The 24,509-nt window shown below is 51.5% G+C and overlaps 1 protein-coding gene and 1 long non-coding RNA gene across 3 annotated transcripts in view; one reads left to right on the top strand and one right to left on the bottom strand.

Moving 5' to 3' along the window:
- LOC310919911 overlaps positions 1 to 24,509 on the bottom strand; it is a 52,907-nt gene that overhangs the window by 11,757 nt on the left and 16,641 nt on the right. The window lies entirely within an intron of this gene.
- On the top strand, positions 1,901 to 24,330 carry GRHL3 (grainyhead like transcription factor 3). Of its 2 annotated transcripts, none has more exons than XM_083879521.1 (16): positions 1,901 to 1,972; positions 11,303 to 11,489; positions 12,121 to 12,182; positions 13,254 to 13,590; positions 13,779 to 13,858; positions 15,372 to 15,525; positions 16,003 to 16,114; positions 16,289 to 16,383; positions 17,936 to 18,094; positions 18,546 to 18,624; positions 18,902 to 19,035; positions 19,593 to 19,627; positions 20,236 to 20,324; positions 20,404 to 20,489; positions 21,295 to 21,359; positions 22,831 to 24,330. In XM_083879521.1, exons 1-16 carry the CDS (start codon positions 1,956 to 1,958, stop codon positions 22,943 to 22,945), a joined length of 1,806 nt encoding a protein of 601 aa, XP_083735647.1. In that variant the 5' UTR covers positions 1,901 to 1,955; the 3' UTR covers positions 22,946 to 24,330. The 2 variants fall into 2 exon arrangements, with proteins under 2 accessions (XP_083735647.1, XP_083735646.1); XM_083879520.1 differs by having other exon boundaries at positions 13,251 to 13,590.

Raw genomic sequence — 24,509 nt, 5'->3', positions numbered from 1 at the left:
CTGAAAAGCTCAAACCTAGAGGTGGCACAGGACACCTTTCACTGAGACAAAACCTGGCCCTGCTCAGCTCTGCCAGATACATTTCTCTCTCTTTTCTCTGTGAGAGCTTGTCCCCAGAGGTCAGAGCCCTGTCCTTCCCCTGCCTGCTCTGGCTCTGGCAGTGTTTTCTCCTCCTTCACTTTTGTTGCTGGAGTCTGTAAAGGTTGGAAGAAACTCGGAAATCCCCCGAGGGGATCTTGCAGCTCTGCAATAACCAGAGCCAGTGAAATCCTCTCTGCCTGGATGGGGTAAAGGACAAGGACTCAGAGCTGCCACTGTGGGCACCATGAACTGGGCAAGGCTTCATTAATTTGGAGATATAATCAGAGTATTGATCAACTGCTGCCACAACTGCCACAGATTAGTGCTTTCCTTGGCTTACTCGGACACGGCCCTGCCCATGGCAGGGGGTTGGGACTGGATGATCTTTAAGGTCCCTTCCAACCCAAACCACTCTATGATTCTTTATGGAGAATCTGACTTTTGGCTGTTGCTGTCCCCTGCTCCTGGTGTTCTCCAGCAATCCCCAGTGGAGTTTGCATTGCTCCAGACCCTTGGTTTCCATTTCCAGGAGCAGCCTTTGCCCATGCCCTGGATCCCTGGCAGGCAGGATTCCCACAGCACAGTGGAGCCCCCCACATCCCAGGGTCACTCCTCACCCCGACCCAGCAGCCAGGGAGCTGTTTGAGGGTGTTGTACCCAAATTAAAGAGCTCTGTGCTCACATGTGCCTGTGTGGATACAACTCCTGCCTGCCCCGCTGGGCTGGAGCCCCTGTGTCCCCAGGGAGAGCCCTGCTCAGTGCTGAGTGACACCTCAGAGCTGAGACACTCTGGGAGCTGGGACACCCCCAGAACTCTGCTCCAGCGGGGCAGGAGCTGAGCAGGGCAGGCAGGAGTGAGACACGATGGGGGGTGAGAACGAGGGGTGGAAGCTTTTCTTTTTCCCTTTGTTTTAAGGCTTGTATCAACTTGCCTGGCAAAATCCTCCCCTGCCTTCCAAATCCAGTCACCGTGAGTCACGGCTGAGCCCATCCTCTGCCTCCTCATTGCAACACGGATGACAGAAACCATCCAGCAAGAGGGCTTGAATCCCTGATGAGTTTTGTTCTATTGCACAAACCTTTTCCCCATGTGCAGGTGAGTTGCTGCAGAGATGTTGCCTGGGTTCCCAAACTTCCTGCTGGAATAACGCTCAGCAGAGAAAGGTTATCCCACAGCCCTGCTCCTGACAGATCCAGACTAGTGCAAGGGTTCCCTGAGCCAGGATATTTAGGGAATAACTTGGTATCTAAAGTTAAGGGGGGGTTAAGGTTCATTTTTTAAAAGGGGAAAAAAAAACAACTCCTCATGGTTCTGGAGTGAATGGCTGAGAGGTGAGAAAAGGCAAGAAAGGGTTTTCCTGTCAGAACAGTCACCACGGAGGAACGAGAGGAAACTTTCTCCTTCCCTAATTCATTCCTTTATAAACATTCCTTTATGTATTTTGTCATTGTATTTATATATAAAGAAATGTCTTTTAAATATAAAGAATATGTCAGTATATTTATATATAAAGAAAGAGCAAAGCACGAACCAACCCCCACCTCCATAAAAATGACAGCTCCTTGGCACGGCAGGCGATGGAAACACATCCACTAAACTGAAACTCATTATCCCCGAGATGAATCCCTGATTCCGCCCCTTTCCCCGCTGTCCCTGGAGGGATTTCCCTGGCGGGCCGGCAGGGACAGGGTTACGCTGCACCTGTCTGGGTGTACCTGTCCCAGGGCACCTGTCCCGGCAGCCAATCCCGGCGCTGCCGCCCCACCTGTGCGAGCCGGGCCGCGCTGCTGCCATAAATCAAACACCTCGCAGGCGATGTCTGTGTGAGCAGCTCCCAGCACGGCTCAGCGCTGCCGCTCCGGACACCGCCGACATGTCCAATGAACTGGAGTAAGTGCCAGGGGATTTTCCTCTTTTCCCCGCTTTTCTCGCTGCCGGGGCTGGATGAGATTCCGGGACTGCTCCTCTCTGCCTGTCCAATGTTGGCAAAGGGAGTAAAGAACGGGATGGGAACGTTTTCCTGATTTTCTGTCCCTGCCTCAGCTGGGGAGGTATCACTTCTCAGGAATCACTTCTTAAGGAATCACTCCTTATTTGGGACTTGTTCAAAATTACCATCCTGGTTACTTTTTTATCCCCAGCCTAAAAGTGACACACGGGGTTTCTGTCTAGAGGCGAATCTGGGTCTGCCTCTGTCCAACAAAATCTTAACAGGAGCTACAGGAATCTGGTTTAATTTTATATATATTTATTTGAGAAATACCTTCCGAAGTATTTACCTGTTTCTAGGGGCGGGGATTGTTGTGTGTCTTTTTTTGTTGTTTTTGTTGGGGGTTTATGATTTTTATTTTCCTTTTTTTTTGTTTGTTTGTTTTTGGGTGAAGGTTTTTTTTTTTCTTTCTTTGAGTTTTTTGTTTGTTTTGGGGTTTGATTTTTGGGTGGTTTTTTTGTTTGTTTGTTTCTTTGGGTTTTTTTGTTAAGTAAATGGATTCACGTTATGACCCAATGAAATAATTGAAGCTTTTAAATAAGAAAAAGCTTTTTAAACACCTATTGATCCTTTATAACTCTCAGTTCTAATTTTGGCACCTCCGAAATATTTTGGAGTTTTGGATGCTGATGGCACCAGCACAGCACCTCGTGCAGAAATAAACGCAAACGAGTGTCAGATTGGTGTGCCGGGGTATGGGGAAGGAACTGGGAATCAAACTGCTGAATGCTGCTGTCAAACAGTGCTAAACGTCAATCCCCAAATGAAGGACTTGTGCCTAAAAATATTTATCAAGAAACAGAAATGATATATGTTTGTGTAGAGATCTGGGGCTTCCAAGGTGTTTTTTGGGAGAAAACCGCACGCCGGTGTGTGTTTACAAGCCGGACGGAGCTGCTGTGTCAGCCAATCTCCTCCTAATTAGGAACCCTGAAAAGGCGCAGCAGTAATTATTATTTTATGTAAATAGTGGGATCAATCTGCTCGGATTGATTGAGAACTTGCGACTGAATTTTTCTCTTTCTGAAACTTTTGGGTCATTTATAACCGGCGCTTTTTAGGTTTGAGAGTTCGGGCATGTGTTTGGCTCTCGGGACGCGCACGGAGTGTGTGAGTGCGCGCGATTGGTGATGGATTTATCGCTAATTACGGCGCGGGGAATTACACGGCTGCTGCCTCTGCCCTCGCTAACGGGGTTAACCCTGAGCCTGCCGGGGGAGCAGCATCGCTCTGGGCTTCCCATCCCCGCTTTGGGCACCCCTCAAAGCGAACCCGGGCGAGCTTTCTGTATCAATCGATCCTTTGGGAGGAGATCTTGGGAAAACCCGCTTTAATTCAGTGCGGGAATAAATCCCCCGTGCCCGGCTGGGGACAGGGGCGGGCAGCGCCTGCGGGAACGTTTCGGGTCACGATGGGCCCGGAGCAGCTCGCCCAAAGCTCCCGGCAGGAGATAAAGGAGCTGGAATTTCGCTGGGAATTTCGTGGGACCAAAGGAACAGGGGCTTCTCTGTTCAGCTCTGAGTTTCCTCTGAGGGGCAAAGGTGTCAGCGAGGGGAGGAACCTGAGAAGAGGCTGCTAAAGCCCCTCAGCGAGCGACGGGGGCTCTAAGGAGCTGTGAATTTCGGGATAATCGCCAGGGTGGAGCTTTCCAGACACCGGCAGCAGCCCCGGAGCGGTGTCGGTGCCCCGCACGCTGCTCCTTCCATCCCCCCAGTCTGAGGCGGGAACATCTGCCCAGATGTGGCTGATGTTCAGGAGCTGTGCTGTCCCCATTTCCTCGCTCAAAATGCCCGGGAGAAGAATCCCACCCCTCCCTTTGGGACTTTGATTTCCCAGAGAGGACTGGGAAGGGACCAGCGTGCCATGAGAGGGGGAGATGTTTTGCCTATTATAAAATATTCTAACTGCTGATTTCCATAGTCTTCTAAACTGAACCTGTGTCTAACTCTGCCGTGCGTGGGCTGCAAGGAGTTAACCAGGAGTTACTCCCAGTTGTGGTTTTGTGGTCGAAACCATGATCGCCAGAAGCAAATTTTTGTCATGCATAAGGTGTGTTATTAAAACTTGAGTTATGCTCCTGGTGAATGAAAAGTTAAAGCCCTTTTATAAAATCCTGGCAGCAAAGCACACAAGGGATAACCGTGCTGGAGCAAGGGAGCCTGGCTTGGATTTTTTTTTTTTTTTAAGTTATGTAAAGAGAAAAAGAGATTTGTAAATTAAAGAAACAACAATCAAATCACTCCTATGCAATTCCCAACAAAGGAGTAAAAGCCCTCTGAATAAACTCCAGACTCAAAGCAGGGGTGAATCAACATTTGCACAGTATCTCTGCTTTGATGCTTTGGGTCACATTTTCGGCTGATTGGTCCATGGGAATGATTCCAGGGAAATTTGCAGAATAAAGACCGTGCCTCTGAGGAGGATCTGCTCGGGCTTTGTTCCGGCTGGGGTTTGAATTGTTGATCAGTGTAAAGTATTCATCCAAAAACGCACTTGTACTTGGATTGCACCTGCCGGCCCTTGGGATCAGCTGATTGGCAGGGACAGGGATCCTGGAATCCTGTGTGCTCAAGGAGGAAAAAAGCAACAGCTGAAAAATGTTAATCAGTGGAACTCATTACTGAACATATGATTATATTCCGTTGCTCACAGCCAAGTTTCCAAGGCTTGGAGGATAAGAAATATGGAAGAGGTTGGGATTTGATGGGATATGGGGAAGGAATTGTTCCCTGTGAGGGTGGTGAGGATCTGGCACAAGGTGCCCAGAGCAGCCCTGGCAGTGTCCAGGGCCAGGTTGGACAGGGCTTGGAGCAGCCTGGGACAGTGGGAGGTGTCCCTGCCCATGGCAGGGGTGGCACTGAATGGTCCCTTCCAACCTAAACCACTCCACGGCTCTGTGATGGTTCATTTCTTGTCCCTTTAGGTGTCAGTTCTGGCTATTCTGGCTGTAGCTCTGGTGATGGGGGTGAGGCTGATCCAAAACCCATCCCTGTCCCCAGCGTGTTCATACCTCAAGTGCTGAGAGCACCAGAGCAGCTGGCTCTGACCCTGAGCCTCCTGCTCTGTCCACTCCTTGTTCCTCTTCATCCTCTGCCTTGGCACTCTGAGCTCTGCACAAGGGCCTGGTTTTATGGGGCTGTGCCTCCAGTGGGGTGAATCAGGTTTGTTTGGAAAGAACATTGTTTGAAGCACGTTGTGCTGGGGTTGTTTTTGATATTAAACAGCACAAGTGCTCCTGCACTCACAGGACTCTGAATCAGAGCACTGGAGGGCATGGACAGAGCTCACCTTGTAGGAGACCTGGGCAGCTGGGATTGTTCCAGGTCAAAATCCCTCCAGGATGGGAAGAGAGAGGGAAAAGCACAGGGGGAAAGCCCACCCTGGCTGTGCCTGCAGGGCCTGTGGTGCTGCTGAGGGGGGAAGAGCTGCTGGCAGAGCGTGGAACAGGGGCAGGGCAGGGAGCAGCTGCTCCATGTGAGGCTCCTGTCAAGTGTCCTGCCATGGCAGAGCTTCCTGGAGCCTCTTGGGCAACAGGATCCACCTGTGCCACCTTCAGCAGGGCACAGAGCCCGTGCCAGGGGTGAGCTCTGGCTGCTCGGAGCAGGGGAGGGATGAAGTGAGGGGACAAAATTGTCCTGAGACTGAGCACAGAACTGTGAGGCTGAAACTCCAACCTCTGCTCTCCTTGTGTCACTGCTTTCCTCAGAAATGTGTGACATCCTCAGTGTGCCACTGCAGCAGCCCCTGGCAAGATGGGCTGAGGGAAGCAGAGAACCTACAGTAAAGCTGGGCTTTAAGCACAGATAACCCATAATAGCTGATTACTGGCTTAAAAAACTACATTACCTGAAGAGCAGTAAAAAAGAAACAATTTTTATTGCAGAAGTTTGTATATTATGGCTACCATTGGTGGGTTTTAAATCCAAATCTTGCAAAACGTGATTTTTAAAAATCTGATTTTCTTTAAAAGTCAAAGGTGTTGGAGTTAGAGAATATATAAAAATTACCTGTGTAATCTTCCTTTTGGTGGGTGAAGGACTGGGAGCCTCAGAATAAAGTGTGATGTGTTGGTACAGTGAGGGTTTGTGTCCAGGAATAACTGTACATAAAGTGTCTTTACCTGTCCACAATGAAAATAGGGATGAGAGTGAAGTTTACAGCAATATTTCAGATGTGCCAGGTGGGAGCAGATGTTCAGGGCCTGTCTCTGTGTCTCCCTGTGGAGTCAGACATCCCTGAAACTCAGGACACCCCAAATCTGACATCAGAAACTACTTCTGTAAAAAATCAGCAGTAGTTCCTGAACTGCAAAGGGATTCTGTGCTGTAATTTGTTTTGTTAGGCAGGGGAGGCACTAAAGCGGGAGTGGTTTGTGCAGTGGGATGGGGTGGGTGGATCCCTCCAGGGTGATGTTATCAGGTAAAGCACAATCCCAGCTGGTGTCCCCCAAACATCACAGCCTGGGTTGGCTCAGGAGCCCTCCAGGCTGCAGAGGCAGAACCAGCCAGTGGTGCTGAGGTTTACAGCAGAGGCTCAGGGCTGGTTCTGTTCTCTCATCTTTGCTGAACAGCCCAGGATGAGGCATTTTAGTGTCAATCCCTGTCCTTAGGCCCTTCTGCTGTGATTATAAAGAGCTACAAAAGCAGGAGTTAGGCTGCTGTGAAAAAGGACAAATATTGAGCTGCTTTGGGGTTTCTGGTCCTAAAGAGCTGTAGGTGACCCAAGAGGGCCAGGAGAAGGGGTGTCTCTGCATGTTCCCCAGGCAGCACCAGCCCCTGGGAGGTTTGTGTGACTCCACCATGGATCAGCCTGCAGAGCTGGATCTGCTGGGGTCCAGTGCCCACCAAGGACTCACCACTGAGCTCCACTGGCACCCACTGAGCCCCTCTGGGAATCAGGAGCCATTTCCCAGAGATGTTCATGGTGCCTCTTCCCTCCCCATCCCAGGCAGGCACATTCCTGCAGGGGTGGGGTGGTGAGCTGGATCCCACCTGTGCCACACAGAACTAGGGAAGGAGAAGCTCCTGCACTGCCTGTGGGTGAAGCTTTGCTGGGAATCTTCAGGTTGCTGAGCTGAGGTAACCCCAGGGCTGAGGCTGCTGCTGCAATGCCCCTGCACAAACCCAGGGACAGAGCCCACATTGTTCCCCAGCTGCCAGAGAAAATATCCCAGGAAATATCCTGTAGGCAGTGCAGGTCAGGGGCCAGGAGATGGATCATGATCTCCTGGGCCTGTGGATTGACACTGTGTTGTGCTTGGCACCCTGGCAGTGTTTTTCATCATTAGTATGTGTTTGTTGTGTTTCTTTCTGGTTTTTTTTTTTTCCTGGTTCTGTCTCTGGATTTTTGCCCAGCTGTGTGAGTGGGCTGGTGACAATGCACTCACTGCTGGCTGTGCTGTCACCTTGTCTTCGGGTGTGCTTGTTTGTTAAACCTGCAAAGAAATTACAAAATAACAACTTAGCTGAGAGGCTTGGCTTCAGTACTGAGGCCACTCTGTTTGGATGCTGTCCTTCCTGACAAGGGTTTACAGGCTGAAATCTCTGCTCAGGAAGCTGCCTGCTGGCCTTGCCCTGTCCAGGGCAGTGCTGATCCTCCCCTGTATTTCTGACATGAACTTGAGGAACACCAGGGTTATTTCTAGAGGGAGGAGAGAGCAATGCCCAAACCCAGAACTGATGAAACCCCACAGGAGCTGCCTGGGCCATACCTGCGCTCCTCAGGGCTCTCTGTTCTGTGGCTCTGAATTCCTGCTGCTGCTCACCATGGATTCCCTGCTGCTTGGACAATGTGATGCTGCTCTGTAGCCACAAGCATCTGGCATGGCCAATATTTAGGTTGGAGGCTGAATCAGGTGTAGTGGAGAGAACAAAGACAACAACACGAAGCTCAAAGGCCAGCAAAGCCTCCCACAGAAACCCAGCAAAGGCAGGAGGAGCACAAGAGCTCTTTCCTGCTTGGTTGTTGTCCCCACCTGGAGCCTTTGGGCACATTCTCCTGTTCCAGCATAGCCCTGAGTGTTTATCCATCACCAGGAGAAATTGGGGAAACAGAGGTGGGCTGGGCTGGAGCGGGAAAGGGGCTGGGATCACCTTGTGTCACACTCCCGACTGTTTGGACACAAACAAACTGCTCCCTGCCCCAAATCCTGCCCTGCTCTGCACATGGCCTGAGGCTGCAGCACTGAGGGGAGGGAGGCTACTGGTCCCAGTGTTTGTGTTTCTCCGGCCTGGGGAAGGAGCTCTGGCTTTGCCAAACACAGCAGAGAGCTTGGAATGGGCAAACACAGCCCGGCCACGTGCAGGGAGCATCACAGGCAGCAAGGAAAGTAAAGTTCAGGTGTGTTTGGATCTGGATTTGGGTGTCTCTTTCCTATAGCTGTGCTTCACAGAGGTCACTGGTGGGATCTGAAGTGCTGGGGGGGCAAAGTGATGACAGTGTCCTGTAGGTCCTGATGTCAAAAAGGTGCCACAGACATGTCACCACACCTGCTTATCTCCTCAGACCCCTCTCTCCTCAGATACTGGTGACCTCTGGGAACACGGTCAGAGCAGGGCTGATCTCTCTGGACAAGGGATGTCCCTCACTCCCCTCCAAGGAGGATTCTGAGGGGATGCACACATCCCAGTCACACATCCCAGTGCCTGTCAGGGACCCTGGAACAGAAACAAGCTGGGATAAAGGTGCAATTCCTGTCATTTGTGTCAGTCCTCAGCTGGGTGAATCCCAGCCTCACTGGCACCAGTGCAGTTCCCAGTGCATGGAGCAGCTGCTCGGACTTTCAAGGCCTCTGCAGGTTCTGAGGCCCTCAGGGTCCTGCCTGAAGCTCCCAGAGTGTCCTGCTGTCCCCATCCTGCCATCCCTGCTGGACTTTGCTTTGTGCCAGGAGCACCACGGGCAGTGTGTGCCCACGTTTTGCTCTCTCCAGCTCAGGGCATGGCCCATCCCTGCCTTTGCTTTCTGCCAGGCCGAGGGCAGGGCGGGTTTCCCTTTATGCCTTTTTCCGTGGTTTCTCCAGCAGAGGTGAGCAGGCAGAAGGGAATCACACAAGGAATGCTTTAGGTGAGGGAGAATGAAGCCCCCGAGCACTTCTCCTCGCAATATCGGTGGTTTTTTAAGCTCCCGAATGCTTTGTTGCTCCGTCCTGCCCCGGTGTGTTTATCTCTGCTGATTCCCAGCGACATGGGCCGAGTCTCACGCTGAGCTCGAGCTCTGCTGCTGCCGATTCTGCCTTGAGAGGATGGGATTGAGGATTCCTGTCCGGACAGGACTGAACAGCCCCGGCACCGAGCGCTGAAATCTGAGTCATTCCCATGGCCCTGCTCGGAGACGGCAGCGGCACGGCCGGGGAGGAGGGAGGGAGGGAGGGAGGAGGGAGCGAGGGCTGCGTGAGAAGCGCTAAAGACAACGAAACTCCCCAAACACCTGCTGCAGTTTCAGGCGCGGGGTGAAACCGGGGCTGGGCCGAGGGGGGAGAGCAGCGGGCTCGAAGTCCCCGTTATCCCGGGGTGGGGATGGATGGGAGCTGCTGCCAGCCCCGGAGCCAGCCCCAGTCCCAGAGTCATTCCCAGTCCCAGAGCCAGCCCCAGCCCCGGTGCCACGTGGGCACAGAGAGCAGCGGGAATTGGGAGCCTCGGGCCACCAGCAGGGTTGGTTGGTGCAGCTCGGGTGTGGAGGGAAAAGCAAAGGATTCCTTAAGGAAAAGGTGACAAGGACAGCAGAAGCAGCCTGTGGTGGCCTCATGGAAGAAAAGAAAAGAAAAAAAAAGAAAGAAAAAAAAAAAAAAAAAAAAAAAAAAAAAGCTGTAATTCTTGAACTGCAAATTAATTCTGTGCTGCAAATTAATTTTGTTTGTTAGGCAGGGCAGGCACCAAAGAGAGTCTGGGCCAAGGAGAGCTCTGGAGTCTGATCCAGGAGCATCCCAAGCCATCCCTGTGTGGTTTGATGGGTATTTGGTGCAGGGTGGCAGTGCCTGGTGACAGACCAACATGGGGAGTTTCAGGGGTGCCAGCTTCCTTCCAAAAGGAATTATTGTTCTCTGAATGATTCACTTCAAAGTCTAGACTGGGACTTATTATAAACACATAGAGAGTGGCTTAATGAAAACAACATATTCCTTATAAAAATGCCATTAAATTGTAGCATTCATTGCTGTAGCTCCTGAAGGTTTCCTTTGCCTTTCCATGAAAAAACATCACCAGGTGATGTAATGGTTTAACTCCAGTCAGCTCTTGGCAACTTTGGAGATTTAAAGAAGTTTTTTTAACCCTTTCTTCTAATAAAACCCAGTCTTGCTTTTCCTGGGCATTTCCACTTGGAGGAAAAAGGAATTTTTGTCCACGGATATGTTATTTTATGGTGAATGGTGTGAGCTGTGGTGGTGACACTAGGTGCAAGTGACAGGAAGGTGTGACAAGAGCAGGGCCACTGTCTCTGTGGATGTGATGGGATTCGGTCAGAGGTCAGACTTGATGATTTTTGGGGTCTTTTCCAACCTAAACAATTCTGTGATTCCATGATTCCAAACTCCACACTGCTGGCTGGCTGCTGCAGGGTTTGCTTGAGGAAAAGGAAAGATGACCAATGTTTGGGTAATTAAGTGTCTGACAGTTTATTAACATAAGATGGAGAGGCCTGGAGAAAGTGCCAGAAGTGAGGACAGACACAGGGCATTATTTTGGTGTGTTGCTTCTCACGTAGTCTCATGAGCCTCACCTCAGTCAGGAATTTTTTAGTGGAAGGGAGAGGGTTGTGATCTGCCTGTCTGCTTCCCTCTGAGTAAAATAATCTATAAATGATTGGGAAAAAAATAGTTTTAAACCCATGAACTGCAGCAAAGGGAAACGATGAGGTTTAGTTTCATCTGGGCACTGAATAACTGTGTGACTGTGGGCTGTGCTGGCCTGGAGCTCCACATCCAGGGGAGAATTGTTCCCTGATCCCTTTTCAGTGCCCAGCAGCCCCTGTGACAGTGCAGGTGAGACTGGAGGAAGGAGTAGCTGATGGGGTTTTGTCTCCCTGGGCAGGAGAGGGAGCATCTGCCCCTGCAGAGGCTCTGGCCTGACTTTGTACCCAGCTACAACAGCAGAGATGGTGATCCCAAAGGCTCTGGGAGCTGAGGACCAGGAGAACATCCTTCCTCCATTTCCCAGAGTGTTTGGGAAGCCCTTCCTGTGTTCATGGCAGTCTCTGTGGGAAAAGCTCCTCCCTCACTCCTGGTTTCCCCATAGTTTTAGATCCGTGCGTCTGATGAAGAATGACACCATGAACTTCCAGAAATTCCCCTACACCAGCGAGGACGAGGCCTGGAAAACCTACCTGGAGAACCCCCTGACTGCAGCCACCAAGGCCATGATGAGGGTGAACGGGGACGACGACAGCGTGGCCGCCCTCAGCCTCCTCTACGACTACTACATGGTGGGTGGCCCTGGGCTGGCCTCAGGGTAAAACTGGGGTAAAAGAGGTGTAGAATATGTGCAAAACTTGTATCACCTCAGGAGGGGACTCCTCTACTGAGCTTCCTCATCTACTGAGCCCCCTGAGTTGTTTAGCCAATAGTTGCCCAATTATCTCACAACACCACCAGTATCCTCAGTGGTAAGCTGAGGCACAGAACACCACTTTGAGAGAATCCAGAACATGTGGAAAACCTGAGCCCAGGTGTCTTGAGTCTGGATTTTTACCTATAAGGAGCAGCAGTGCTGTGAGGGCTGTTGGGCTGGAACAGCCTTGCAGACCTCAGCTGTTTCATTCTCCCAGTGCTGCTGTAGGATGGAGGGAGCTTTGAGAAATGTGGATCTGATTTATCCCTGATTGGAAGCAATAGGAATGATGTTCCCACTCACTTAGGTGCTTTTTAGAACAAGCTGGTGTGGCTTGTCCAAGGTTGTTTGGGAGCCCAGCAGGGGAGAGCCCAGCTCTGCTGTTTATTATTCCTGTGGGGTTTTATCTGGGAGGCCTCACTTGCTCACAGACAGGGCTGATTCTGCTCTGTTTCCCATTAATGAAATGTAACGCTAAACAAACTCTCTGCTCTGCCTTGTCCTAGGTCCCGAAGGAGAAGAGGATTCTCCCAGCTGGGATGATGGGACGCAATGACCTGGCAAAGAGGTTGGCTTCAGTTCCTGCTCTCTGGAGCTGCCTCACTCTCCTGCAGCTGCTGAAATGCAGAATGGGGCTCTGAGCTTGCAGAAAATAGACATCAAAGCACGGTGTTATTACCAGCAACAGTGCAGCTCATTAACCCTGAGACACACATTAAAATTCTTTAGGCCAGGTCCCAAGCGGGTACAAATGGAGCTACACCCATTTACACACCTGAGCATCTGTCTGGCTGCGTTCACAGGGCTTGTGCTGATTGGCAGCAGCTGAAGAAATTGCATTTATTTCCTATTTTGTGACAATTGCAAAGGGCAGAAGGATTGAACACTGGCAGCGGGAAGGGAATGGCCAAATTCTTGTTCATTCCCTGGGCTGATGAGAGTTTCTGTTCCACTCTCCCAGGATTCTCTTCCAGTGACTCCCATTTGTCCTTTGAGGTTTTCAGCTAATTAACTACTAAATTAATGGCTCATTTGCCACTATGAGTTCAGTTCCCCTTCCTGGATGCTGTGTACTTTGGCATTGTCAGTTTTCAACCACTTGATAGAATAAACCTCAAGTGATACTTCACTCCTTCAGAAGTAAACTGAGTTAAGCTGGTTTTGGCTTCCTAAGTTGCTGGAGTTTGTGAAATTGTACAATAATTGTTTTTCCTTAAAAAAAAGATATTAAAAAAAATCAACTTTCAGCATCAATGAGCCATAAAAAGACTAATGATGGACAGCCCACACAGCAGTTACCTTTCTTATCAGCCCTGCTGCTCTGAGTGTGTGATGGCCTAAAGAAAGGAACAGTGAATGTAGGGCCTGGATGTGCAGCCCCAAACCACGTCCAAACCATATTCCCTGACTCCCTGTGATCATCCCTTATCTGCTGAGCACCCCTGGCTCCTGCTGACTGCACTGAGAGCCGTGGGTGGAGATCCCCCAGGGGCTGTCAGCACTCCCAGGCCCAGCAGGAGCTGCTGGGGCTGACTCAGGGTCACCTGGCAGCCAGGCCAGCAGCACATCAGGCACTGCTGGCAGTGACACTGAGCTGGGGGTGCCCAGCCTGCCCTGAGCCACGACCTCTCTCCAGCAGGCACTGCCACGGGATGGATTATGAGCCCGAGATCCCCTCCTTCGATGGCTCAGCCCATCTCATGAAGCTGCTGTCAGAAAACGTCTCCATGACCCAGGAGTTCTGCGAGCCCCCCAAGAAGAACGGCCTGAGCCTCGAAGGTGTCCCTGCTGCTCACAAGGCAGCCCTGCTCCCTCCAGGCACCAGCAAGCTGGAAACCACCCCAGACAACTTCCTGGTGGCCCCGGGGGATGTGTACGACAGCAGCTCCCTGAACTCTCTGTTCGAGAGCCTGCCCATGGCCCCGGCACAGCAGCGCTGGCAGCCCGACAGCACCTTCAAGGAGGACCCCCAGGAGGTCAGGCCTGGGGCTGCTCTGGGCTGGGGGCTCATGGGGGGCACTTTTGCTTGGTGCTGTTCCTGTTGGATTTCTGGGGGGTTTAAGGTGATTTTGGAAGCAATGAGGGTCAGTGTTTTGTGTGCTGTGATGTCTGGATAAAGCAATGTGAGATTCTACTTTCAATTTGTGTTTTCTCTTGTCTGCAGACGCTGCTCTTCAGTGACATCCTCAAACCCCAGCCAGAGCCAGCCTGCCCTGAGAGTTACCCCACGGATGGAGTGAAGAGGTAACAGCACTCCAGGGGTTTGGGGTTCCAGGGAACTCTGGGTTCTTTCCTGGGGCAGGGCTGCATCCCTTTTCTGTCTACAGTCCAGCCTTGGCAGTGAGCAGTAAAAATTACACATTCTGTGCTTTTGCACAGACCAGTTGTGTCTTCCCGGTGCTTTCAGAGCCAGATGCTGCCCCGGGAGCAGACCCAAAGCTGGGATTGTGCTGCCCCCAGACGGGGCTCAACCCAGGGCCACCTCTTGAGGTGACAGCCCCTTCCAGGGAGAACTGCTGGGCTGGGTGACACACAGGGTTCCAGGTGGCTGCACCATCTTCCCACAGGCCTCTTGGAATGGGGGAAATGACAGGGAAAGGGAGGCTGGCAGAGCGTGAGGGTGATAATCAGCCTCTCCTAATCCAAGGTTTAGGTTCTCACTTAGCACTGTTAGTCAGCCTTGATTTTAGAGGGTGCTACTGCCTCTCATTCCTAAAACATGAGAGGGATTTCTTCCTCCTTTCTACCCCTCTGCCAGGCAGAGCTTTGCTGCTCCAGATACCAAATCAAACCTCCCAGCAGGTAACATTATTTCACCTCCCACTTTTTATTTGCCTCCTGAGTCAGCTGACGGGTGACTCAGCTGTCAGACGTGGGGATGTTCACACAGACAGCAGCGTCCCCTGAGCCAGAGGCTCCCTGCTCACTGTTTATTTGTGCACTGAAGTTCTCTGGCTCTCTTGGCTCCAGATAAGAGGAGCTGCCAAGCCCATCTTCAGAGATGGCATCAGAGGAGGTGGAGCAGGAAGAAGATGGGTTGGTGACTAAACAGGGCACTTGAAGGGTCTGAGTGAAGCTCCTCTACAGGTGGTGGCTTGCACAGATTCCTTACAGCAGAAACCAGCTGTGGCCTCATGGTTTCAGTGCTCACAGCTGCTGCTGAAGGTCTGAGAGCTTCTGAATTCAAGCTCTTCTTTCAAATTCTCTTGCCAGCAGTGACACCATCTCTGCGTGGCACTACAAAGCTTTTCGGTAAAGATTAAAGTTGATGCCCACCACACTGAGAGTTCCAGGAGCTGGGATTCAGGTGTTGGTGTCCTGTAGGTCCTTTTTCTACAGGACCATTAAGGGAGAGTCTCCTGGCTCAGCCAGTTATGGGTACGGATTTGGAGACAGAAACCTGAGTTTAGGGTGTTGTAAAAGTCTCATCACAGGTACCCATTTTTGTGTTTTGCTGTAGGCTGCTGGTTGAGCAATGCTTCTGTTGCCATCCACACAAAAATACTGGCTGCAGTCACATCCAGAGGTTTTAAAGCCAAACCTGAGGGGTAAAATGAGGCTGTTGGAGCAGTGCTGCTCCCCAGGGTGTAGGGGAGGATCAGAATGTGCTGTGCTGTGTCAGGGTGTGTGAGGTGGTGAATGGAGCAGAAACTGGAGCCTGTAACCCGTGGGGTGGAGGCTCCTGGGGCTCTGTTTTGCTTTTGCAGTGAAACAGCAGCATGTGCTTATTCATCCCTCTCTCTTTGTTCCATCCAAGTGACTTTGAATACACTCTGGGGTCACCCAAAGCCATTCACATCAAATCTGGGGACTCTCCCATGGCCTACCTCAACAAAGGACAGTTCTACCCCATCACACTGCGGACAGCTGGAGACAGCAAATGTTTGCACTTGTCCTCAAATAAAGTGAAGGTAAGAGACAGAGACAGGCTGACAGCTCTGCTGACAACTCTGGAATGGGACATCCAGCAACTCCACTGGCCTGGGAACAGGGCTGAGCATGAGCAGGAGTGGCTTTGTGGCTCATTTTGGCTTAAAGGGATGAATGGGATGGATTCAGCCCCCCAGGATAATCCTCTGCTGCACTGCAGAGCCTCCCTGACAGCTGGAACCTGTCACAGGAGCTCAGGGATGCACAAAGGGCCAGTGGGGCCCTGCTGGGAAGAGGTCTGAGCCAGGCAAGGTCCCCATCCTGCTCCTGGGATGTGTGGCCAGGCCTCAGAGTGACCCCTGAGATGAATGTGCCAAATGGCTGAGCCCAAATCCCTTCCCTCCTGAGGAAAGGAAAATCTCCTGATTCACACTGGGCTGGGGGCAGTGCAGGACGGGAGGCTCAGGAGGGCACAGACCTGCCCTGTGCTGAGCTGGGCTGTGCTGGCTGTGTTGCAGAGTGTGGTGATGATCGTGTTTGACAATGAGAAGATCCCCACGGAGCAGCTGAAGTTCTGGAAGCACTGGCACTCCCGGCAGCCCACGGCCAAGCAGAGAGTCATCGACGTGGGTACGAGGGGCTGCCACACCTGGGGGGCTGGGGAGCCTCTGCCTCCACTTGAGTGCAGCATCCCAGGGCTTCCATTGGTCTGGGGGCCAGCCTGGGGCAGGATTTGGGGGCGGGAGGCCCCAGGAATGTCACAATTTCAGCCCCAGTATGAACTGCTCCCCTCCTGCCTTGCAGCTGACTGCAAGGAGAACTTCAACACAGTGCAGAACATCGAGGAGCTGGCCTACAACGCCCTGTCCTTCGTGTGGAACATCCACGAGGAAGCCAAGGTACAAACTGCCCGTGGAGGGGAGCTGGGAATGGCCCTCAGCAGAATTGCAGCTCCCTCCTGACAGCCCAGACACTGCTCAGCTGAGAGACAGAGACTTCCAGCCCCAAAGCTGCCACTGCAGGGCCCCAGGCAGGGTTTGCCTGGCAGGACAGCAGCAGGACAGCCTCAGTGTGTGTTTGATCACTGCCATGAGCTAATAAACACTCTGGGTACACCCAGACTGGCTCAGGGATGTTTTCTCAGTGCTGATGGATAACTCTGAAGAAAGGGTTTTGCAGCAATTCAGGGCTCTGCTTACATGTACCTGCAGCCTGTTTAAACAACCCCCAGCTCAGGGAACAAAGAGCCCCTCTCCAGGCAGGGTGCTGCAGACATGACTGACCACCCTTCTGGGCTTTGTGGCATGTGCAGGGGAACCAGGCAGGTCACAGGGTCCCTTGTCGCCTTAAAAGCAGGAAAATTTATTACAGCAAGGTCTTTGCAGCTCTGCTGTCTCCTCTGCATCTCCTCAGAGTCTCTCATTAACACTTTGTATTTAGTGGGGATTGAAAAACAGATGGAGTAACTGAGAAAAAAAAAAAAAAAAAGCATAAATACCCCAAGTCTCTGAAGCTTGGGAAAACCCTGCCTGGCTTTGGGATCTCAATAAGCCCAAAGGCAACCTGGGTCTTTTACAACCCAAGAGGTTAACAAATGTCTTCAAGGCAGAGCTGTCAGAAATGGAAATATGTCAGGTATGTGGCAAGCCCTGGAGGCACCTCAGCAAAACTGGATTTAACTCTTAGCAGAAACTCTGCTCAGGCACTGGCCTGAGGCAGGCAGAGGTGAGACTTCAGAGAGCTTCGAGGGCTGGGAGTGAGGCAGGAGGGGTCAGGGGCTGGGAACAGGAGGGGTCAGGTATTTGGGTGTTTGGGTTGTCCCTGGCACCTGTTACTTCTCTTCTTCCAATTAAACTTCACCCCTCGGTGAAGAGGTTTTCTTGCCTAGGAACTGACTCCAGCTTTGAGGGCTGAAATCCTCAGCTGAGGGAGCTCTGGGAGCTTCTCCAGCTGCAAATCTGTCCCCAGGGTCCAAGAGAATTCCAAGGTCACACCGATTAAATGACAGTTTGGAGATACAATTTGGATTAGAGCTGTGCTCATCTTTTCTTCCAGAGTTTCCATTGTAGTTAACTCCCTCCTTGTGATAAAAGAGCCCAGTGTGGGATGAATATTTATTTAAGCAGCACTGCTGTGCAATTCCTGAGGCTGCAGACTTGCCCTCCTCCCTTCCTGCAGGGCTTTGCTGTCTGAGGGTCCCTTTCACATGAAAGATCAGAAATATCAGCAAGAATATCCCCAGGCAGGATTTTGGGAGTGGAGAGGCTGAGTTAAAGAGCTGGAATAGGTGTAGGGGGAGAGGCTCAGGTGGGAAAGCAACTGCTCCCCTGCCAGGCTGGCTCTGGGAGGGCTGGAAGGAGTTGCTTTTGTACCTGCTTTTGTCCCTGCCCTCTGCTCCCACTGCTGCCTGAGGAGGTTCTCAGCACCCACAGTCCCTGTCCCTGTTTGCAGGTGTTTATTGGGGTGAACTGCCTGAGCACAGACTTCTCCTCGCAGAAGGGAGTGAAGGGAGTCCCCCTGAACCTGCAGATCGACACCTACGACTGTGGCAGTGGCAGCAGCCAGCTGGTGCACAGGGCTGTCTGCCAGATCAAGATCTTCTGTGACAAGGTACAGCACTCCTCTCCCACCAGCCCAAAATCCCAGCTGGTCAGAGGCACCACAAATAAGAGCAGAAATGCTGTGAGAGCCTACAGCAGCCCAGGCCTGTGACTGTGCCTCACGATAAACTCTATTTTTGAGTCTATTTTTGACCAGTTATTAAAAAAATCAAAAGAGATGAGAGTTTCCTTGGAGGCTCTTCCTCAATTTCAGATATCTTCCCATGGAAAAAAAAATCTCACAGCTATTCTTTTCTGACTGTTTCATTTTTAAAAGCACCTTTCATTTTTGTTTTTCTGAGTGTCAGAGAGTCTTGGCCTGGACTGTGGAAGGTGCCTGAGGTGACCATTTCTGAGTTAAGGCTGCCTTCACTTTAGTGTGTCACACCCAGAGGTGGTCACAGAACCCTCTCTTGCCACTGTTGGAAATGTCAATATCCTCAATTTTGATCTTCCCCCAGGGAGCAGAGAGGAAAATGAGGGATGATGAAAGGAAACAGTTCCGAAGGAAAGGAAAATGCCTGGACTCCAACAACAATGGTGAGTACTTGTGTGTGTTCCCTGCTCCCTGCTGAAATCCCTGTCTGTTATCCTCCATGGATAACAGCACCCTTGGGCAGCAGCCAGGCCCTTGCTGGGCTCCTTCCCAGCCTCCCAAAGCCCTTTGTGAGCACCCTCCAACCTCTGGGAATGGTTCTGGGCTCCCCTGGAGGTGCTGCAGGTCCTGTCCTGTTCCCAGCACTCCTCTGGGAGCCTTGGGACGGGCTCCCCTCAGCCAGCACCCCGAGCTGAGCTGAACTGGACTCTCCATCTGTAGGTCTGAAAGGCTGTTTGCTCTCTGGCTTCAGAGGGAATGAGATCACGTTCCTGCGGCCCGAGAGCGACCTGGAGACGCAGCCGGTGCTGTTCATCCCCAACGTGCACTTCCCCACCCCGCAGAGGGGGGGCTCGGTGAGTCCCTGTCCCTCCCTGCCGGGCTGGGCCTTCCCCCACAGCCCCGGTGTCAGGGAAAATGCCAAACCTCAGCACGGCTCTCTGTGGGAATGAGGTGAACTCCACGTCAGGAGTGGCCCAGTCGTGCAGTGCTGGGTGAGGTAAACCTTGCCAGCCTCCTTCCAGCCAGATATTCCTGTGCTTTACACACCTGCAGCTCCCACAGAGGACTGCAGTGGGAGCAGAATAGCAGTAGAAAATAAATGACAGCAAAATGTGACCATCTCAGTCCCTGTGTTTGTGGGACATCCCCTCACTTTCTTCTGTCCAGTGTCCTTCAGAGCTCCTCAGCATTCCCTGCCTCAGAAATCACTGCCTCAGTTTGTCAAAAACAATTCTTTATATCAAATTTCATTTGTTCTAAGAAAGGGATGCCTGGGTTTCATTGTGTGGGAAAACTGATGGGTCAGGAGGAGGGAAATCATGTTTAAAGTGTGCTCAAGTTGCCTCCCCCAGGCTCTCCAGCACATAGTGATGCTGTGCAAACTCACAGATCTCTTTCCTTTGCATTCCAGGTGCTCCCTCCTGCTGTTCCCAACTCTGCAAACAGGTGAGGATGCAGCAGTGTGTGTTTCCCATCCATCAGCTGCTCTGTTCCTTCCCAGAGGCAGGATAACACAGCTCAGTGTCTCCCTGATGCCCTGAGAGTCAGAATATGAGTTAAACCTTGTCCTGGAAGGGACTCAGGGCTGCAGAAACAGGGACACATTTCTGTCCCCGTCAAAGTCACTCCAACACCAGCTGCTCCCTGATTGTCCTGTTGTTCTCATGGAGATGATGTTTGAAAGGGAAAATAAAAGATCACAACTGTCACTGAAGGGTTCAAATACACAGAGGCTGGAAAATCTACTGGAATGAAGTGGAATCACACTTGAAAAGCAGAATCTCCCCCAGCTTGGGCCTCTCTGTGGGGATCCCAGTGGGGAAGCAGTGCCAGGAGGGTGCAGAAGGCTTTTGGGTTTGGTGACCCCAAACCCTCCCTGAGCTGCCCCTGTGCTTCAGGCAGGAAGTTACAACTCTGCTGCTGTAATTACAAACCAATACTTAAGTGCTGGATAGTTGTTGGAGTAACTGGTGGTTCAGTGAGGAGTTCAGGAGCTGGAGTTGTTTTGTTTGCTGTGACTGTCCTGCCCTCCTGAGAGTGTTGTGTCTCCTCAGGCTGCCCCTGAAGCGGAGCGGGGCCTCCTTCACCGAGGACTTTGACCAGATCCCTCCAAAGCACAGCAAGGACGAGGATCCCCAGAGAGGTAACCCTGGGATCCCCAGTTCCACGGGGCTCTGGGAGCACTGGGAGGACTCTGAGCACACTGCCCTATTCTCTTGCAGTGCTGCTCTACGTGCGCAGGGAGGCCGAGGAGGTGTTTGATGCTCTCATGTTGAAGACCCCGGACCTGCAGGGCCTCAGGACAGCTGTGAGTGTCCCCAAACCCCCTGGGGAAGGGACAAACTGCAGAGCAAAGGGAATGGGGGTGGTGGACAGGGAGTTGGATATGGGCTGCTCATCTCTGCTGCCTGCTCTCCCCTGGGAATGGAAATGGAAAGTGGGAGCAGGAGCTGAGTCCTCCCAGGAGCTCCTGGCGTGGCTATGTTGTGCTGCAGAGGGAAGATCACACCTCCTGCCTCATCCAGATTCTCATGGAAGTCTCCTCTTGTGACAGCACATTCATATTTTCCATTGTCAAACACCTTTTCCATTCTCCAAGCTGGAGATGTGTGATCTGAAACCCTCCCTGGCCTGGTGCTGGAATTCCCTGGTTGTGTTTGAGGAGCACAGGGACGCATTTCTGTCATGGTTATCAGGAGCATCTCTGATAACCCAGCCCTCTCTGTAGACTGCTGGGAAGGAAACAAACAATAAATCTCCCAGATTTGGGGTGGCTTTATGGCTGCACTTGCAGCTCTGTTGGTTTTGCAAACTTTTAAAGTTTGAAAAATGTCAGCACAGAGGATTCTTTGCCATATTCTCCTTCCTCATCCCTCACCCCAGAGTCAAAAACCTTCATGGAAAATGCTTGGCAAAAACCTACAAAACTCCTGCCACCCTAAGACCAAAACTGAACTTGCCCAGGAGAATGTTCAGGTTCATGGTTTTGTTCTCTGCAGTAAAACTGAGGGGGGTCCTTTGCTGCTGAACACTCAGGCTCGCTGTTATCTTTGATTTTTATCGTGGGAATTTCACTTTACAAGTACAAAGATTTGCCATGTTTTCTCTCACAGATTTCAGAAAAATATGGGCTTCCTGAAGAAAGCATTTATAAAGTCTACAAAAAGTGCAAAAGAGGGTAAGCTAATCTCTCATCTGCTTTTATGCTGTGCCTCCAAACCTGTCCTCTCCAGCCCTTGCCATTGGCTCCAAGAGCATTTTAACAAGATAATAAAAGGTAGAGCCACGTCAGGTTCTGCTATTTGGAGCATATAAAACTCAGATCTTTCTAGGCTTTAAAGATTTGGGATAATGCTTGTTTGTATTATATTTGTTTGGGAGGGTAAAGTCTCCCAAGGAAAGGAAGTTGGGTGAAGGTGGAATTGTTTGGGGAGTTTAAGGGTGATTCTTTGTGTCTCAGTCTAAAAGCCTGAGATTATGGAGCACTTATCAGAGAGGGATCAGTGTTTGCTTCTCCAAAAACTGCTGGATTGTCCCTGGCTCAGGATGAGGGATGGGCCATAGTGAGCATCTGAATTTGTCAGGGATTCTTCCACCTGTTGCTGATGCTGCTCATCCTTTAGCCCCAGAAATGGGAATTTTCTCCCCAAAGGAAAAGCCCAGCACTGGTGGCTTCAGGGGAGAGGCCACCTCACTCACTTTGGCTTTGGTTTTGTCAGTGCCTTGATCTGATAAGCAGCAAGTGATGACTGGAAGGGAAACCAAGCAGGAGGAGAACAGAGCTATCTCATTAAGAGGAAAGACCACGCCTGGAAATTAGATTAAATAAATAATTTTGACACCTGGTTTAATGAAGGCTGGACGTGACCCATGCCAGCAGCTCCTTCTGTGGGGAGATTGGAGATATTTCCACTTTGGCTGGTGGCAGGGTCAGGCCCAGCTTCCTGCTCCCCCAGATTTAATTTTCAATCATTTTATCCTATTGCTCCATCCTAAACAATCTCCTCCTGGTAATTACAGCTTGAGGGGCAGATCTTCATCTGGTGAGAGGCAGTGGGGCTGCCTGGGCTGGCAACAGGGCAGGACCTGCCCCAGCCATGGCCCTTGCACGGGATGAGCTCAGCAGATGAACTCGGTCCCAGGGTGACTCAGGAGCAATAAGGAGTAATTTTGGATTTTGGTGAGGTTTGGTCTAGAGAAACAATCCAGGGTTCAGATTCCTGATCAACAGCCCTGGGATTGTGTGTGGTTTAGGAATCAGATGGGAGCACAGCACAAGAGGCACAGGTGACTTCTCTGGCTCCCGGCTCTGAGGCAGCTGGAGGTGAAGGATCAGCTCTGCTGGTGAAGCCTTTGGGTCCCCCCAGAGTCTCTGTGGGGCACCTGGTGGAGGCCAGAGCTGGATCCAGGGCCTGGGGTGGTGCTGGGGCTGGGCACTGCCAGACCCTGGTCTCCCCCATGGAATTCCTGACTGTGCCGTGACAGAGTTCCTAGGGTTGGTGACTGTTCTGTGCTGGATCTTCCCTTGTGTTGTGCCATGCCTTTAATGAATTGATTAATTAATTAGCAGTGGTTGAGCCCCTCAGACTAGGGCAGGTGAACTGCTTTCGATGTTCTGCCTCTGATGCGGCTGTTCTTTTTCTCTGTAGGATCCTGGTGAACATGGACAACAACATCATCCAGCACTACAGCAACCACATGGCCTTTCTGCTGGACGTGGTAGAGGCAGAGAACAAGTTCCAGATCATCCTCAAGGAGCTCTAAAGAGCTGCAGGCAGCACTTCCTGGGACTTCTCTCTGAGCTGGCACGTGTGACTCACAGAACTCAGTCCTGTGCCTCCTCTTGTTGCCTTGACTTGAACCCCCACGGCCCTGGGGCAGGGCCACAGACTGCTGTGAGATCATCCTGTGAATGTGGAACTGGGCTCTGTTGAGTTTATTATTATTATTATTTTTTATTATTATATTTTATTCCCTTCTGGCGCCGGGCCTGAACTGCCGTTTCAGAGCTGGGCACACGAAGTGGCACTGCCAGGCCTGGGCAGGGGCAGAGCTGGTGGCCCTGGCAGTGACTGATGCCAGCCCAGGCCGTGGCCTCCCCACAGACCCTGCAGAGCTTCCCCAGCAGGGCTGAGCCCAGCTCTGGGCTCCTCTCTGGCCTCTCCCAGATGCAGCCACAGCTCCTGCTGAACGGACACTGCCTGCTCAACACCCTCCCAGCCACTTCTCTGACTGTAAATACCACAGAGGCCTCCACAACCCTTGTTTATACATTTCTGTGTTGTTCCTTTTGTATTTTATATGTGTATAAATATGCATTGTTTTATACTGGACTCAGTATGGTGACACAGAGCATTTCAAACACAGGCTGCTTCACATTTCTCCGTGAACTCCTTTTGTAACTGTGTTGTTGGTTATGTTGTTTTGGATATTCTGTAGTAATAAAGGCTCAAGGACTGAAAATGAACCATTTCCCCCAGCTCTGGCCAAGAGCCAGAGCAGGGAAGTGATCCCAGGGGCACCAAAAGGACTGGAGGATGGTTTTGGCCAAGGTGTGTCCCCTCTGCAGCCACTGTATCCAGCTGTGTCACCAGCTGTGACACTGCAGGTCAGAGTCTCTGAGCAGTTCCAGGCACAGCCCTGTGCAGGAGGGATTTTGTCGCACAGATTTGGGGACATTTTAAGCAAGTGAAAAGGAAATGCCCAGTTTGACTTGTGCTCACAGGAGCAGCTCCCTGTGTCCCACATGGAATATTCAAACTCCTTCCACCCTCTGCTAAAACTGCCTGAAGCTGCTTCCCATTTAGGTCATCAAATGCCATGGGGAGCCCTGTATTTTCTAATTAATCCTCTGACTAATGAAAACCAGGGCCTTTCCTCCTTCCTCTTCTTCATCTTCTGCTTTTCCTGGCTATGTTGAAGGTGCAACTGAGTGGGGAGGAAAGAGCCCTGGGAAGAGGATTTGGAAATGCTGGAATGTGTCAGCTTGGTGAGTTTTGCATTACTTCAGTGTTGCTTGAGGATGGCCTCTAAGATGAAGTGCAGATAAGCTGAAGGTTTATCAGCCTTTGGGATCTCTCCAGCACTCCTTCCCTTCAGATCACAAACTCCTTCTTCAGCAGGATGCCTCTGATTCAGTGTTGATTCTGTGAGTCCTCCTACAGCAGAATTTCAGCTCCAGTTAAAACCAGTCCCACCAGGAATCCCCCAGTGCTCAGTGTCACCAGCTGAAAGCTGCAGATCCCCTGTCCCTGCTGTGCTGTGGGGCAGGACTGGCTCCAGGGCTCATCCCAGCCAGGGTGGCCCTGTCCTGCCCGGCCATGGGGAC

Source organism: Zosterops lateralis (assembly GCF_965231275.1).
Source record: "Zosterops lateralis genome assembly, chromosome: 28".
NCBI lineage: Eukaryota > Metazoa > Chordata > Aves > Passeriformes > Zosteropidae > Zosterops > Zosterops lateralis.
The sequence above is the reverse complement of the archived record's forward strand: the minus strand, read 5'-3'. Positions and strand labels throughout refer to the sequence as shown.